General features: G+C 46.7%; 1 protein-coding gene across 1 annotated transcript; it reads right to left on the bottom strand.

The window, feature by feature from the left end:
• Nucleotides 1–8,107: 8,107 nt before the first annotated feature.
• On the bottom strand, nt 8,108–9,864 carry LOC307246061 (C-reactive protein-like; the record flags this gene model as incomplete). Its single annotated transcript, XM_080021856.1, has 3 exons — nt 9,817–9,864; nt 9,445–9,532; nt 8,108–8,718 (listed from the first exon to the last, which is right to left on the bottom strand). Exons 1-3 carry the CDS (start codon nt 9,823–9,825, stop codon nt 8,108–8,110), a joined length of 708 nt encoding a protein of 235 aa, XP_079877982.1. The 5' UTR covers nt 9,826–9,864.
• Between the last annotated feature and the right edge of the window lie 8,424 nt (nt 9,865–18,288).

Genomic DNA, 18,288 nt, shown 5'->3' with positions numbered 1-18,288 from the left:
AAGTGGTGCAGGCCTGTTATTTTATTTCCATTATTTTAGGGTTAGTGAGTAGGCGTGGAGATGCCGTTGGAAACAGATGTTTTATATATATTGATTAAAAAGAGGCGTCGCCGAACCCTGAGGAGCCTGTTTAGGTCGGACGGTTGGAGGGCGTCGACCCCAAGCCCAGGAGGCAGAGCACAGGTTTTTGTTTTTGCGTTATTTTTTTTGAAGTCCAAATATCAATCGTCAAGTTTGGATAAAATAAAACGACAGTAGCCCAAATAACAGCCGTATTCAAGCGGCTCCGGGCCGGACTCCCTGTGACTCGGCTGCCCGTGACTGTAACTGTGCGTGTGGAGGGATGCGCTAAGTGCGATAACCGGGCGTCGCCGGGAGAGAGGCACGCGGTGGGCGACGCGTCTTTCGGGGATCCAGGCTTTAAGAATTCCAGCGCCGGTGTTTAGTTTACAGCGTGCGTGAAAACACACACACACACACACACACACACACACACACACACACAGAGCGGGGCCCGTGACCTCAGCAGGGCATCCATTATTCAGCGGGAAGGGTTTGTGTGACGGGAGCTGTTCTTTGTTTGGACGCACCGGCCGACTTTTCCAACGGGGTCCTTCTCGCGGGCGTGGCACGTCGACGCCCGTGGAGAAAAACGCCAGATTATAACATCGCATCCTGTTGCTTTTCTACGTCGATGAAGCAAACAATCAAATGAGCTCATCGTTTGGTTGCGATGGTGTAAAATAAATGGTGGATTCCCTCATTGGTTCCACACGGAGCAGAGGTGGGGTCGAGAAGAGTGAAAGGATGTAGAGTAAAATGGAGAGGTAGGAAAGAGGTGGAGGTGGAGTAGATGCAGAGTAAAATGGAGAGGTAGAAAGGAGGTGGAGTAGATGTAGAGTAAAATGGAGAGGTAGGAAAGAGGTGCAACTGGAGTAGATGTAGAGTAAAATGGAGAGGTAGGAAAGAGCTGGAGGTGGAGTAGATGTAGAGTAAAATGGAGAGGTAGGAAAGAGGTGGAGGTGGAGTAGATGTAGAGTAAAATGGAGAGGTAGAAAAGAGGTGGAGTAGATGTAGAGTAAAATGGAGAGGTAGGAAAGAGGTGGAGGTGGAGTAGATGTAGAGTAAAATGGAGAGGTAGGAAAGAGGTGGAGGTGGAGTAGATGTAGAGTAAAATGGAGAGGTAGGAAAGAGGTGGAGGTGGAGTAGATGTAGAGTCAAATGGAGAGGTAGGAAGGAGGTGGAGGTAGAGTAGATGTAGCGTAAAATGAGGCAAAGAAGAGGGAGGGTAGGGTAGAGGTAGAGAAGAGGTGGAGTACAGTAGAGGTATAGGGGGAGTAGAGGTGGAGTACTATCTTGAACCCCCCTTCTGGGAGAACTACTTCCTTTTGGGGTAATTCGTTAACATGTCAATGAATAAAATTGTCCTCATATGATCAGCAGATTTGGCCCAGAACCCCATCAGAACCCCATCAGAACCCCATCAGAACCCCATCAGAACCCCGTCAAAAGGCTGCAGCGCAGCCTAGAAGTGCAGAGGAAAGGGTGTGTGTGTGTGTGTGTGTCATCACAGGAAGTTGGCCATATTTAATTAAAGGTGCCATATTAGTCACTTTTTGGTCATCTCCTCCCTGGTCGATTTATGGGATGGGCATCAAACTTGCCGAGTGTCTACAAAACACCTTCATGAATAAAAGTCGCTAAAACATTGAGTTTTCGTCACACGGTGTGGGCGTGGGCAAAGCCTTGAATATCATGTTTGGAAAAAAAGGCTGTATTTTCATGACTTTTACGTCTCTTTTTGGTCATTTTCATGCTCCCTACTTTTGTGTGTGTGTGTGTGTGTATATGTATTCACATAAACAAAAAGAAAAAACATTAGTGCACATCTGCGAGTAAATGGATACACACACACACACACACACACACACACACACGTACAGTGTATGTGAAGGTACACAACACACACACACACACACACACACACACATACAAACCCACAGACGGAGCGCTGACCCGGGTGGGTGTTCTGTCTCCACCACGCTCCGTCACCCTGGACGTGAGGGCGTGTCACAGCTGTGATTTACTGATTTACCGTGTTTTTCCCCTAAACGTTGCGTTTGCGTTGCCGGGCGGCGATGCCAAGCGTGTGGCGCTGCATCCTGATGCAGAGTGACTGTAATGGACCAACTGGTGAATTTTACATGCTGCCCAGAGGGGCTGGACGAGCGAGAGAGAGAGAGAGAGAGAGAGAGAGAGAGAAAGAAAGAGGAGGTAGAGAGAGAGAGAGAGAGAGAGAGGAGGTAGAGAGAGAGAGAGAGAGAGAGGAGGTAGAGAGAGAGAGAGAGAGAGAGAGGAGGTAGAGAGAGAGAGAGGAGGTAGAGAGAGAGAGAGAGAGAGAGGAGGTAGAGAGAGAGAGAGGAGGTAGAGAGAGAGAGAGAGAGAGAGGAGGTAGAGAGAGAGAGAGAGAGAGAGAGAGAGAGAGAGAGAGAGAGAATCAGACAGCTGGAGAGCGGGAGAGAGAGAGACAGTAAGAAACAGAGAGACTGATTGACAGACAGAGAGAGACTGAGAGAAAGACTAATAGAAAGAGAGAGAGACGGATAGAAAGAGAGAGAAGGGGAAAGACAGCAATGTTTAACCTCCAATGTTAAACATTTTACTTATATATTTTTCCACTAATAAACTGTATTTATACATTTCAACTGCAACAGATAAATGCTGTGATATGAGATATTATTATTATTATTATTATTATTATTATTATTATTATTATTATTATTATATTAGTATTATTATTGATATTATATTATTATTGTTATTATTATATTATTCACATTTTGTTTTCCATTAACTTTGGAAATGTAAACATGCTGACATTTTCAGTAATATACTAATATTATATATAACTTTCATTACAATTCAGCAACTACTGTCTGTACACGAGGACAAAGTGTCAATGTTTATATACATATTTAATAAAGTTTACAGAGTTTATTAAAGATGTTTGCAGTGGAATAAAGAGGTGGACACGTGTTTTCATCCACACGTTTTATACAACAGCACACTATTGATGATTCAATATAAATATGAAATATGATTCTGAATCTTCATATTTGAATGGTTCAATTTGCGCCGTGTCCTGTTGAACCGTCTGAAATTAAAATACGATTTTGTGCCTTCATTTGAAAAATCAGAAATTCGACAATTTGTTGATTTCTCTCTGTTTGTTTTTTTTAGTTTTTTTTTTACTGATCCTGAACCCATTTCAGAATGCAAATGATGTAGAATTTAATAATTTATGATAATAATTTTAAAAATACTTTATTTATTTATCTTAATTTATTTTTAAATACTTCATTTATAAGTGTCGTACAAGCAACTCAAGTATTATTTAGTATTTAAATGTATTATTAATTATCGTTTAGTTTTTAAAACGTATATTATAGTTATACTTATCCTTGGTTTTACACTATTTATTTGTTGATGGTTGAGGTCTTGTCTCAGTAATCAAACACTCTGTCCATAGTTGATATAATAATAATAATAATATATAATAATGTAATAATTCATGTCATATTCCTTCAGCCCGGTGAGCGTTTGAGCTCATTTATGTTTTGACTGAGTTTTATGTTTTTCTTTTCGCCATAAACGGATTATTTTTGTCGACCCGTTGTGACCTGATGAGGGCGCAGCCTCCTTCACCGCTTCTCATCGCTTGGCGGTTCCGTCCGAAGGGCGGGTCCCGCGTCAATCGGCCCGAATTTCGGCAAGAAAAGAAACGTCTCCATCTGTCCACCGCGCAGCACACCCGGAGCGCTCGTGGCGCCGTCCCGTCTATGCAAATATGTTTTGCCCAGAAATCTATTTGGAGTTGCTCGGAGGAAGCCAGAACGGCCCTCCTTCTGTCTCCCCCCCTCCTCCCCCTCCTCGTCTCTCTCCTCTCGGGTGGAAGGGATGCACCAGCTCCGCACGCAGGGACTCACTGCTGGCCGCCGCCCTCCTCCGCCCTCCTCCTCCTCCTCCACCACCACCATGGGCAAATATGCAGATCTGCAGGCAGATGCTGTAGGACCAGGAGCCTCGGACCGTTTGTTCACTGGGATGACGATGATGATGATGATGATGATGCACGCTAACCTGAGGAAAGGGAACGGGCCTGATACTGCCCCAGGCCCGGGTGGAGAAACCCTGACCCCAAAAGTCCTGCTTCCAGAGAGAAGCTACGGCTGCACGTGGCCCTGAAGAGGTTTGGGCTAAATCCCAGTTTGGCTGAGAGCCGGGCGAGGAACGTGTGGAAGCCTGTCCTCCGGTGGACGTGCTGCTGCATTACTCAACTGAAATTGAGCCGAACATCGGGTAAAACCTCGGCTGTGCAAGAAGTGCTTGAGTAACAGTCCAATCCGGAAGCGAAAAGCCTCAGTTTCATATTTAGAGCACAATGTCAATGAGGTATTCAATGAAAACACTGAGGATAAAGCTCATCCTCTACCCAAGAGAATCTCCTTTTTCACACCAGGGACCCTCAGAGTGATCCATGTCAGGCCACAGATCCCATGTGATCAGCTTTCGTCTGTGGGATCCAATCTGAGTTGAGTATTTTTAGAGTTGGATCTGATCCAGGGGTCTCCGTTTCGGGAGACCACAGTGAAACTAGGATCTAAACGCTCAATACTGAACAGTCTCTTACGGCGCTAATGTGCTGGAGATGAAACAACAGGGAAGTGGAACCAGTCATCATTTTATTTGAGCGTCCCCTTGGAACATCTCGAAAAGGGACCCCCAGAACGGTTCCCGGACCCCGCGTTGAGACCCCGCATCCATCCATCTCAGAGATGGAGGATGGAGAAGGCACTTGGGGTCGTGGATAGTTGCATGTGTGTGTGTTAATGCATTATGTTTCTGTGTGTGTGTGTGTGGTGCAGGACCGGGGAGCCGGCCCGGGCAGATGGTGCAGGAAGGTGTTAGCGCACAGTGACTGCGCACGCCGATTGATGCATTCCAACATTCAAGAAGGTGGAACATTTGGCCGCTGACCTGGAGTCAGAGCTGCGTTCCCCTTATTTAGTTTCTTGTGAGAGCGCCGACGGGCTGCTCGCTCAGAACACACACACACACACACACGCACACACGCACACACGCACACACACACACACACACACACACACGGCAGCACTTTAGCCCCTGAAGGGAAACCCTAGTTGTGTTGTGTGCAATGGAAAGTTCTCCACTTTCCCGCAAGGAGGTCAAGATGGTGGAGGGAGAGAGAGGGAGCGCAGGGAGGAGGAGAGAGGGATGAGGGAGGGATGCATGGAGGTATGATGGACGGGGAAGGATGATGGGGGGATACGGGAGGGAGGAGGAGAGAGGGATGAGGGAGGGATACAGGGAGGAGGGATGCAGGGAGGGATGGGAAGAGAGGCAGGGAGGAGGAGAGGAGGACAGAGGGATGCAGGGAGGAGGACAAAGAGATGAGTGAGGGATGCAGGGAGGAGGGATATAGGGAGGGATGGGAAGAGATGCAGGGAGGAGGAGGAGAGGAGGACAGAGGGCTGAGGGATACAGGGATGGACAGGGAGGGGTGAGGTGGCAGAGAGGAGGACAGAGGGATGAGGGAGGGACGCACGGTGGGGCTGGGTAAAGACGCCTGCGGTGATTGGCTGAGAGCAAAACCAAACAGTGTTTTGTTTTGTTTTTCTCGACCTGGTACAAAAAGGACGCATGCAGGTATCGCTTGACTGGAAATGTTTCCATATCACCTGGTATTATGTCATTTCACTCGATAGCTCAAAGGTATTGATTACCAACACCCAGCCCTAAAGGTATCGTGTGATCGACAGGGAGGGATGCAGGGGGGAGGAGAGGAGGCGGACAGAGGGATTGGATTGATGATGTCATGGGTCCCAGTGTGCACAGACTGTTCAGCGTTGGAGTCTCTGTGAGCAGTGCACCTTTAAAAGCAGAAAGACAGGAACGGTACAGCTCATACGCACACAATGTCAGTATCTGTTTATTGATCGCAGGCCGTATCGTCAGCGCAATATTGAACAATGTCATCGCAGATGTTCCTCATATTGTGCAGGTCTAACTGTAATATAATATATATTTTTTATACTATATTTTAGTTTTTTCAGAAGGACATTTTATTTTTAAATTAAGTACTGTAGTTTATGATATTTGAGTGTAATTAAAAAAAAGACTTTATACAAACAAACACATTGAACACACACACACACACACACACACACACACACCCTTGTTTTCATTGTGTGGGATTACTCTCAATCATGAGGCGAATCATTGTGTAAATACCTTTATTTTCAATTTCAACAGGTTAAAGTCTCTAAAAATAAGGCATACTGTTATATTTAAACCCTCAAAGTACCATGGGAGTTTAATGAAGTATCTCATTTACACCACAGAGTCACAGCAGCTTTTTCTCCAGGACGTCTGCGATAATCAAATCAGTTCAAAGACAAAATATTCTCCCCAATGCAAACAGATTTAGTTATGCACATTGCAAGGTTTTATTTCAGGCCCCAAAGCATTTTTACATCAGTGAAAACATGGAAGATTCATGAGGACGGAGGCTAACCAGGGGCTGCAACGCCAATGCAGCGCAATTAAATTATTAAGTGTAAATGAGATTAAATCGTCTTCCAGAACAACAACTTTCCAGTAACATTTTACTGTATGTGACAATCTGCTTCAATTAAATGCTGAAAACGCGCCGCGCTTTTACTTTGAAATGAGTGCAATGAAAAATGCACTGAAAACAAATTTACTGGAGATATTTTAGTGGAGTGCAGATAATAGTAATAATAATTATTAGTAATAATTATTATTATTACTACAATTATAATACATTTTATCCTTTTCCCAATGCTTGAAAATGACATGGAATTAAATAATGCATATAGAGTAATGCAAGACAACTCTTAAACCGCAGTGAGAGAGACTCATACATTAAAGGTTATAAGTTTATTTCTTAAAATAATAAATATAACAAGCTCATTTATATATTCATTTATTTGTTTTTGTTTATATGTTTGTCGTTTCATTGTCAAGTAACTTGAGTTTAGGTTAATTTGCTTTTTCACAACAACATAATCGTCAAAGTGATAATATGATTCCTCTTTAAATATAAACAACTGTAAATAACTCTGATCATGACACTGATCAATTGGCAATTTGTGTTTCCATGGCGATCTCAGACCTCACGATGACGTGCCAGACACTGGCGGAGAGCGCCACCCTGTGGACACATCTGGAACGGCGACACTTTCCACCGCTCTACTCTCAATAAATATGCAGATGCATAAGTAAACATATGAGCAAGGAGAGCTGAAACAACCAAATGTGATTTTGAAAACACGAACAACTAGTCTGGATTACTGAACCATCGTGACCCCATAGACCACATAAAGAGGGGATTCACATTTTCATGTTTTCTATCATTTATCTTATTGGACCGTTGTTTAAAATAAGATTAAATAACATCATGTCAGAAGTTTAATCTGTTAAAAGTTTATGCCCAGGTCAAAGAAACGTACCACTCTGCTGCAGCTTCTCACTGTGATCCCATGCAGTCCAATGGGGCAAACAATTAAGGCTCCTTTTTGAAAATGGGAACTCACACTATTGTCAGACGGTCTTGTGGTCGCAAAACATGCATTTTAATCAGGTTTCTCCAGCGTTCGTTTTTTTTTTTACTCTATCGCACTTCTGCAAATCTGCACTTTTAGCTGCATCCGCACAAACATAAACTACAAACAGGAAGTTGTGTCACTTCCTTCTGTCAATCTGCTGTAACCAATGTTAGGCTCTGGCTGTACTGCCACGATTACAAAAAATAGTTTGAAATAAGTTGTGGTATTACTGTGACTTATAACAAACACACTAAAAGACACATGGGACTATAATGTCGGTTTCCCTTTGTCAAAATGGAGAGTTCACCCCGCCGAAATAGTGCAGCCATCCATTGAGCCGGGCGAACAGCCCCGTCCTTCTAATTTAGACTTCGTCCCAAACTTACCGCTGATGCCCACAGCAGGATAGACCCGGCCCCCATCTCCCCGTCTCTCCCCCCTCCGGACTGCGCACCCCGTCAGTCGTCCTCCACCACCATGACGTTCCCGTTGAGCTCGTACTGGATGGTGGCCCAGTCGAAGACGTTCCCCTTGGGCACCCTGTGGCCGTAGTACCAGGCCTGGATCATGCTCCGCGACAGCACGTAGTCCCACATGTTGAGGTCCGTCATCTCGCCCACGAAGCTCTGCACGGCCTCCAGGTCTCCCAGGTGTTTGTCCGGGTCCTGGCCCAGGAGCACGGTGCCCTTGGGACGGACGAAGTGCCCGGGCTTGTACACCTGGTAGGTGCTGCGCCTGCCGTCGGCCCAGAAGGCGGCGAGGCCCCGGCGGGACTCCCAGGTGAGGCAGAGGCTGGTGCGGAAGGTGGAGATGGGCGGCAGGTGGAAGGAGACGCCGTCCCCGCTCAGGTACAAGGAGACGCGCCCGTCCTTCTCGCGCCAGACGTTGAGCTCGTCGTAGTCCGTGGTGCGGTAGGCGAACAGGATGACCTGCCGCTCGCCCTGCAGCTCGGTGGCCAGGCGCATGCACAGCGTGAAGGCCCGCAGCTCCATGTCCTTCTGGGGCGTGAGCGCCACGAAGCTGAAATCCGTCTCGTAGGGGAACAGCAGCACCTTGCGGTTCAGGCCCACTGGAGCGACGGACACAACAAAAACGCCCAGGTGAGCACAACACGACCAGGGTTTGATGCCGAGGTGTGGGTTGTGTTTCCAGGGCGGATGGCAGGGATGCACTCATAGGCAGGCGCTTTGTTTCGGGAACGATCCAAATATATTTTTTTAATGGCCCTTCGAGCGAAATGTGTGTGAAATGTTTTGTTGGATTAAAAAAAAAACATTCATAAATGACCACTTGCGTTGATTTGGATCAAGTTTACGATAAGATTGTTATCTTTTCCCACCTAATGATTTTAAAAATATTTGAACAACTTTGCATTTTGTATTTTCGCACTCTGACCCTGGAGAGCTGGTCGCTTCCCTCCATGTGGCTGAATACTCGAGTCTGATTGGCTGCAAGGTATCTTAATTATGTCCAGATATATGGAAATCTTGGATCTTTAAAACTTAAAGTAGAGGCCCACATGGACTAGAAGATGGCAAGCATTGATTGTTTGGGAGGTTCAAGAATGGCAGCCACATGGAATTCAATTCGGGGCTTGTTTTCCTTTTTATTTTCGAGAGAGATTTGCCAAATGAAGGATGTGGGTTGTGTGTGCTGTAGAACGAACGAGGGATTTGACATGACATCGGACTTTATTTTCAAATTGTTTTACCTTTCCAATGCCTACAATGGTGGACCGTTCCTTGAAACGCACAATCGGATGCTTTCATTAGACTGACCCACCCCCCAGCCTCACCTTCCGTGGCCGAGGACCCCCCCAGGAGCGCCGAGGACACAGCGAAGGCCCCGAAAAGAGCGAGGGCCATCTCCCCAAAGCGGTCGGTCTGGGAACACACGGTGAGCAACATTAAAGCCACTTTCAAAGGATTTGAGAACATATTCTGGAAATGTATATGGTACTTGAATTCTTTAAATACTTTAATTCATCATTATGTTAATTTATGTATATTTGTTAATAATACAGTACGTTAATTACATTTTGATATATTATATATTTATTTAGTTAAAACAGGAGTTGAAGTCCCGCACTCGCAAAATCAAACCAATTTGCTGCTCTGTAAAATGTAGAGATAAATAAAAGGTGAAGAGGAGAGAGAGCGCTTCTTACCATCCTCATGTCTGTCTTTTCAGTCTGTGCTGTGATGCTGAAGCAGGCTCCCTTCCCTCCCGGCACCAGCCATGACCTCAGCGCGCCGGGGCCCCCAGACAATGGCCCCAGTGTATGTGTGTGTGTGTGTGTGTGTGTGGGGGGGGGTCACACTGCAGCCCGCCTGACACGGGCTGCGGTGTGACCGGCGGCGTGCACGCTCTGGACGGCCACTGCACGTGCCCCGCCCGCCGCCCGGAGGTAGTGCGACTTATTGAGATAAAAAAAGGCAAAAACAAAAGTGTTTGATTGATTTGGGCGTAGGCCCCTCCCTCCCTCCCTCCATAGCGTCCTGTCCACTGTTCATTCCTTGGAGCACGTCTTTGAATTCCATTCCAATATGATTCGTCACCCCAAAAATATACGGCCGAAAAAAACCCAAATGCCCCCTTTGTGTTTTTGTGCCTCGGCGCCGGCCAGGGCCGTGGCGTCATGCCGTTGGGTTGTCAGTCCGTCCGTCCGCTTGGAACTGGATGAACTGATTCCATTTTGGCGGTCGGAGGGCAAAGTCGCTGTGACGTCACAAAACACGTTTTTGGCCATAACTCAATCATTCGTTTGCCAATTAAGACAGAATTTCACACGGATTTCTAACGGGATAAAATGATGAATTGACATCAGTCGTCTGTTGAAACAGTCTCTTAGTGAAGACCAACACGTTTCTCGCTGGAAACATACCTGTCAATATATTGATAAACTCCATTTTGCCAAAAAAATACACCTACCTTTTGTCAAAAACTCCTCAAAGTCTTCACTACATATATTATCTGATGTCTGGACAGACATGGATGTAAACTGCAACTTGATTGGTTGGTGGAGACGTACTAATGCGACGCGGTGATTCTAGTTGTGTCGTCATTTGTGTCTCCGGCGTTCTCCAAAGTCACGTCCCACATTTCACTCGTTACATCCACGAGACGTAATTTGAGAGTTTGATCCGACTTTCGTAAGGCAAGGACACGCAGCGGGACACGAAACGGGGAATTTGGTTTCATTCAATTCATGTTGGAAAATGAAATAAATACTACTACAATTAAAATACTGTTTTTTATTGGTGCAGAGTGTACGAGCGTACCTTGCCCTTACCGAGTACGGCTCGCCCCGGCGAGGTCTGGCCAGACAGGCGCCGTTTTTATTTTTTTGCATTACACACAATTGATGTTTTGGGAATAAATTGTGTGTGAATAAAGACATGTTTACTCGAAATGAAGCGACTTATTTTTGGCTTAGGTTGTTGCTTGTTACGCTCTTTCATGGTTTCGCCGGCGCTGCATCAGCGCATGTGTTCGACCAATCACTGTGCACTTACATCACTAACGTTTCCTCCTGTGCGGGTTGGTCCCTGCCCTGGAGTAGGAGCTAAGAAGGTCCCCCAAAAACAGCGTTCTAAGATCCTACGATCGTTCCTAGTTCCTGCGGCGTGGACGCAACACAAAAGGGACGGTTCCTCCAAAAGTTCGGAGAGCGATGAAAAAATTTCCCTGGGTGCGAAAAAACCCATAGCGAGATAATACTGATATGAATGCTCTTGTTGTGTTATTCTTTCTTTGTTTATTATGATATTGGCGATGTGCACAGCAATCAGCGGAGCTTTGCCTTTGTGACGGATGAAACAGTCTGCCAACACGTATCATTCATTTAAAATGAATTTAAAATCATGGTTAAAAGGACAATCAAGTGTGTGGCCGTACTCCCTAACTCATTCGAATGACCTGAAGCATGCTTTGTTTGGCGTTTCACTCATGTTGTCCTTGTTTTAATGTGTTTTATGTGTTATTGTGACGTTTTTCGACATAATAGCATTTTTTGACGTTTTTCCTGTATCGTATATATTGGGACTTTTTTTTTTGACATAGTATAGTTTGTCATTTTTGGATTTGTTAGGATCCTGCCCTGCCTTGATTCCCTGCCTGTCTGCAGGTCTATCTGTCTCCCTCTGGCTCTCTCCGTCTGTCTGGCGTCACATCCCTGTCACTGCACGCCTGTCCCCAGTTAATAATCTCACCACCTGTCTTCACCTTCCTCGTCACTCCTTCTGAATTTAACCTGGTCCCATTCACTCTGTCGGGGTCGGATCGTTGCATGTGTTAGGGTTTGTTCCTGCATGTTTCCCTGGGTGTGTGCGCACCCTGAACTCTTGGTTCCTGATTATCCGCCGGCTCCTCTGCTCCTGATTCCCTGTTTGTGAGTCCCTGCCTGTTCCTGATTCCCTGTCTACACATTAAACCCATGTACAAACTCCTAAAACTGTGTGTCCTGCGTTTGGGTTCACTTGACCACGTCCTTAAAAGGCTTTTTCCAGGCGTGCTATATTTTGACGTTTTTTGACATAGTATGTCATGTTTGGATTTTTATTGACATTTTCAACATAGTCTATAGTATCTTGTTTGATGTTTTTCGGTAAACTATATTTGTGTTATTTGACAGTGTCGTTTGACATTTTTCCATGTTGCATATTTTGACAGTATTTTGCTTTTGGATTTTTTTCAGTGTACTTTACTTTTGTTTTTTGTCATTGTGTATGTATGTATAGTGTCGTTTTGTGGTTCTTTGACTTAGTGAGTCTTGAGTTTAATTCATTCTGTGACAGAGCTTGTAATTCAATCTGCTCATATAGCAAATCAATTTTCCCCATTGAAATTATTTGAAATGCCATTAATCTGTTCCAGCCCCCCCAAAAAACTGTTATGTGGTTTTAAATAAAAGTATTTATAAATAACAAATATTGTTTAAAATAAAAATGTATAGATCATTTTTGCCTTCTTGCAGATGATACCCTCTGGCATGCTATCTCCTGCGAGCTACTTATCCGTCAACCACACCAACAGCAGATTCTCCATCTTTTCATGGATGGCGGTCCGTAGCTTAGACATTATTTTAACGCCCTTGGCTGATGTAATACCCTTTATCGTCTCTTTCTGCTTCAGTTTGGTACATATCGTAGAAGTACTACGCTCGTACTGCCTCGCCAATTCCATCACACGCACACCTCGCTCATGTTTTTCTATTATTTCGCGCTTTAAGTCAATGGACATCATCTGCTTCTCATTCTCAGCACTTTTTTTTTTTCGGACCCATGGTTTGAAAAAAAAAAAAAAAATTCACATAGTAATGTATGGCGTTTTTTGGATATTTTCCACGTAGTATATTTTAAGTTTTTCCGACATAGTATAGTACATCGTTTTTCAACATAATATATATTGTTAGATTTTGACATAGTAAGCTGTTTTTGGATGTTTTTCCTAGTAGTATAGTTTAAATGTTTGACATAGTATAAGATGTCGCATTTGGCGGTTTTTCAGTGTAGTATATTTTAACTTTTTCCGACAGTGTACTATGTTTCTGGATGTTTTTCGGCATAGCATGTTGGTTATAGAAGTTTTTCATTTTATTTGGACATTTTCAACATAGTAATTGTAATTTTTGAACGTTTCCATGTAGTAAACTTTGACAATTTCACAGATTGCTTTTGGACGTTTTTCAGCCCACTGCCTTTTGACGTTAAACAGTAATTGTCGTTTTTGTGCGGCACGGTAGCACATTGAACTGCCTCACAGCACAAAGATCCTGGGTTTGATTCCTGCCTGGGGGCGGTGTTGGCACCGCGCTCTGGAGGGTATCTCCTGATTAGGTGCCTTTCTGTGTTGCGGTTGCATGGGGTTTCCTCCATATAACATCCTAAGAACACCCACTAAAAACATGTACAAGAAACGTCTGACCAGCGATGGATGTTGAAGGCACTGTTGTGTAAGCTGCTCCTGGCCTGTCCACCGGAGAAGTACATCCATTTTTGTTTATGTGCACTTTCTTTTGAGAGAATCTTGCAATGAGGGAGAAATTCCACATTGTGACTCCGTTCCATAGCGGAGTCAGTTCCTCTGAGCAGGACATAGGTTTGAATACCCTCTCCATTCTCTGGTTGGAATGGGCCAACAGACCAGCTGCTCTTGGCCACTTCTGTTGGTTTAACCTCCATAAACAACAACAATGCTCCGACGTACTGCGTGCGGCCATGTTTGCTGTCTAGTGTCTTCTTCATGACATGGTTTAATTCATGCTTTCAGGATTTATCTGGCGACGCAGGCAGCCTTCATTGACCCCACCATGAGTTCTGAGCGACCTGGACCACAGGAGAACGGATCTGCGCAGTTCCTGGCTCCAGGAACTCTGTGGGTCTTCTCAGCTGGGACTCTGGACCAAGGGATCGGCCCTACGGAGTCATCCCAACCCTAGAGGGGCTCCGCTCCACAGCGCCGTCACACCGATTCCCCTGAAGGGCCCGAGAGACCCCCTAGCGGGCCACCCCCCTGCTAATGGACGAGACGCTCCCTGAGGTGACCCTGCTGGACTTGACGGATCCTGAGGGGTGTGCAGCCCCCTCCTCTGGCACAGTCATGTGACCGTGAAAAGGGTGGCGGGACCTGGTGACAGCCGCATATCAACACCCACCACAAGTGGTGGAGTCAGGGGGAGGCACTGGACCCCCGCCCTTGCGCCCAGCCTCAGATGTGAGGCACGAGCCTGGCCAATGGGGGCTCCCCATCTTCTGGCTGGAAAACGAGACCTTCCTTGATAACAACGCCATCAATTGGACTGTCGAGACCTCTAACCAGTCCTGTGTGGGGTTGAATCCCGCACCGTCCTCGTCGGCATCCTAGTCGACCAGGCTCCACCCGACTCCTGTGGGGGGGGTGGGTCTAATTCAGGGTTCTGGTCCTGGAATAGGCTCCTTGTTCCGGGAACTGGAACCTGGACTTAGCTCCTGGGTCTGAGAACCAGACCCTAGGACTGGCTCATCTATCTGAACTGCAAGACCCCCAGGTCTAATTCTGGGTTCTGGAACCACAGAGCCCTTCAACCTGGACTTCATGGCGTTGGACCAGGATGACTCGCTGGTCACCTCGAGGCCCATGCCGCTCTCCCAGCAGGGGCGTGTGGCTGTTGCGTGGTGCGCCGAGGTCCAGAAGAGACTCTACCCTCCCGCCAAAACAAACATGCTGCCAAAACAAACATGCTGCCAATCCGACCCGCCTGGTGCCCCCTGCAGGCGGGGCCGACCCCCTGTGCAGATCCCGCCCTGAGGAGGAGAATCCCGTCAGGGGCATTAAGCCTCCCACAGCACCCCCTGAGGAGGTAGGAGCACATGGCACCATGTGACCCCACCCACATCCAAACCTGGCGCTGCTGCCAGGGGTCTGAAAAATCTAAATTTAAAGAGTAAACAGTCAGACCAAAGGATCCGCTAGTTGTAGAGTCCAGCGTTCAGATATATCCAGATATCTCTCTCCGCCCTACATCCTGGTCCTCCATGGAGACCCAGAGCACGGTGAGCGACCACGATGCCAAGGGGATCAACTTCATCGAGAAGACGGAGGATGGAGAGAACAACAACATGGGGCTGGGGGAGGAAGAAGGCCCCGACACCCTCCGGATCAACCCCCTGGACCCTCATGCAGCAGGGCTCCATGTCGCCCTGGAGGTCCACCACTTGGAGCTGCCCCTGGCCGGCCACCGCACCCGGACAGGTACCACAATGCACTGTGGGTAACAGCGACACATAATTGAGCCGGCAGGGGCCCCCCCACAACCAATGCCCCATGCGAGGCCAGCCAGACGCCCCATCCAGCCGCATGCCCCGAGTGTGCTCAGCACAAGACACCTGGAAGTCAGCCCCGCCATAGCCTACACCTGCCGGATATGTGGGCCCTCCACCACCAGATCAATTCTGTTTAAATAAAAGCTTGATTTTTAGAAATATTAAATCTTTTTAGTTTGTGGTTTGTGTTCAAACATCTGGTTCTGATACCACACAATCCATTCAGTCTCACTTCTTATCCGTTAAGTTATTGATTGATCATTTTATCGCGGAAAGTCCTTTAAAGGCACAGTTTGAGACTCACATAGAAAATATAAATACAACTTATAAGAGAAAAGCTTGAGCTGATTCGAGATCATAGATCTAGAAACAAACGTCAAAAGGACAAATGTTTAACCAATAATCAGTGTATTATGTTTCTGGATGTTTTTCGGCATAGCATGTTGGTGATAGAAGTTTTTCATTTTATTTGGACATTTTCAACATAGTAATTGTAATTTTTGAACGTTTCCATGTAGTAAACTTTGACAATTTCACAGATTGCTTTTGGACGTTTTTCAGCCCACTACCTTTTGACGTTAAACAGTAATTGTCGTTTTTGTGCATGTTCTACCTGTGCTCACATGGGGTTTCCGAGACCTTCCTTGATAACAACGCCATCAATTGGACTGTCGAGACCTCTAACCAGTCCTGTGTGGGGTTGAATCCCGCACCGTCCTCGTCGGCATCCTAGTCGACCAGGCTCCACCCGACTCCTGTGGGGGGGGTGGGTCTAATTCAGGGTTCTGGTCCTGGAATAGGCTCCTTGTTCCGGGAACTGGAACCTGGACTTAGCTCCTGGGTCTGAGAACCAGACCCTAGGACTGGCTCATCTATCTGAACTGCAAGACCCCCAGGTCTAATTCTGGGTTCTGGAACCACAGAGCCCTTCAACCTGGACTTCATGGCGTTGGACCAGGATGACTCGCTGGTCACCTCGAGGCCCATGCCGCTCTCCCAGCAGGGGCGTGTGGCTGTTGCGTGGTGCGCCGAGGTCCAGAAGAGACTCTACCCTCCCGCCAAAACAAACATGCTGCCAAAACAAACATGCTGCCAATCCGACCCGCCTGGTGCCCCCTGCAGGCGGGGCCGACCCCCTGTGCAGATCCCGCCCTGAGGAGGAGAATCCCGTCAGGGGCATTAAGCCTCCCACAGCACCCCCTGAGGAGGTAGGAGCACATGGCACCATGTGACCCCACCCACATCCAAACCTGGCGCTGCTGCCAGGGGTCTGAAAAATCTAAATTTAAAGAGTAAACAGTCAGACCAAAGGATCCGCTAGTTGTAGAGTCCAGCGTTCAGATATATCCAGATATCTCTCTCCGCCCTACATCCTGGTCCTCCATGGAGACCCAGAGCACGGTGAGCGACCACGATGCCAAGGGGATCAACTTCATCGAGAAGACGGAGGATGGAGAGAACAACAACATGGGGCTGGGGGAGGAAGAAGGCCCCGACACCCTCCGGATCAACCCCCTGGACCCTCATGCAGCAGGGCTCCATGTCGCCCTGGAGGTCCACCACTTGGAGCTGCCCCTGGCCGGCCACCGCACCCGGACAGGTACCACAATGCACTGTGGGTAACAGCGACACATAATTGAGCCGGCAGGGGCCCCCCCACAACCAATGCCCCATGCGAGGCCAGCCAGACGCCCCATCCAGCCGCATGCCCCGAGTGTGCTCAGCACAAGACACCTGGAAGTCAGCCCCGCCATAGCCTACACCTGCCGGATATGTGGGCCCTCCACCACCAGATCAATTCTGTTTAAATAAAAGCTTGATTTTTAGAAATATTAAATCTTTTTAGTTTGTGGTTTGTGTTCAAACATCTGGTTCTGATACCACACAATCCATTCAGTCTCACTTCTTATCCGTTAAGTTATTGATTGATCATTTTATCGCGGAAAGTCCTTTAAAGGCACAGTTTGAGACTCACATAGAAAATATAAATACAACTTATAAGAGAAAAGCTTGAGCTGATTCGAGATCATAGATCTAGAAACAAACGTCAAAAGGACAAATGTTTAACCAATAATCAGTGTATTATGTTTCTGGATGTTTTTCGGCATAGCATGTTGGTGATAGAAGTTTTTCATTTTATTTGGACATTTTCAACATAGTAATTGTAATTTTTGAACGTTTCCATGTAGTAAACTTTGACAATTTCACAGATTGCTTTTGGACGTTTTTCAGCCCACTACCTTTTGACGTTAAACAGTAATTGTCGTTTTTGTGCATGTTCTACCTGTGCTCACATGGGGTTTCCTCCATATAACATCCTAAGAACACCCACTAAAAACATGTACAAGAAACGTCTGACCAGCGATGGATGTTGAAGGCACTGTTGTGTAAGCTGCTCCTGGCCTGTCCACCGGAGAAGTACATCCATTTTTGTTTATGTGCACTTTCTTTTGAGAGAATCTTGCAATGAGGGAGAAATTCCACATTGTGACTCCGTTCCATAGCGGAGTCAGTTCCTCTGAGCAGGACATAGGTTTGAATACCCTCTCCATTCTCTGGTTGGAATGGGCCAACAGACCAGCTGCTCTTGGCCACTTCTGTTGGTTTAACCTCCATAAACAACAACAATGCTCCGACGTACTGCGTGCGGCCATGTTTGCTGTCTAGTGTCTTCTTCATGACATGGTTTAATTCATGCTTTCAGGATTTATCTGGCGACGCAGGCAGCCTTCATTGACCCCACCATGAGTTCTGAGCGACCTGGACCACAGGAGAACGGATCTGCGCAGTTCCTGGCTCCAGGAACTCTGTGGGTCTTCTCAGCTGGGACTCTGGAC

This window comes from Zeus faber (genome assembly GCF_960531495.2).
Source record: "Zeus faber genome assembly, chromosome: 20".
In the NCBI taxonomy this organism is placed as follows: Eukaryota; Metazoa; Chordata; class Actinopteri; order Zeiformes; family Zeidae; genus Zeus; species Zeus faber.
This window is presented reverse-complemented; position numbering and strand designations above follow the sequence as displayed.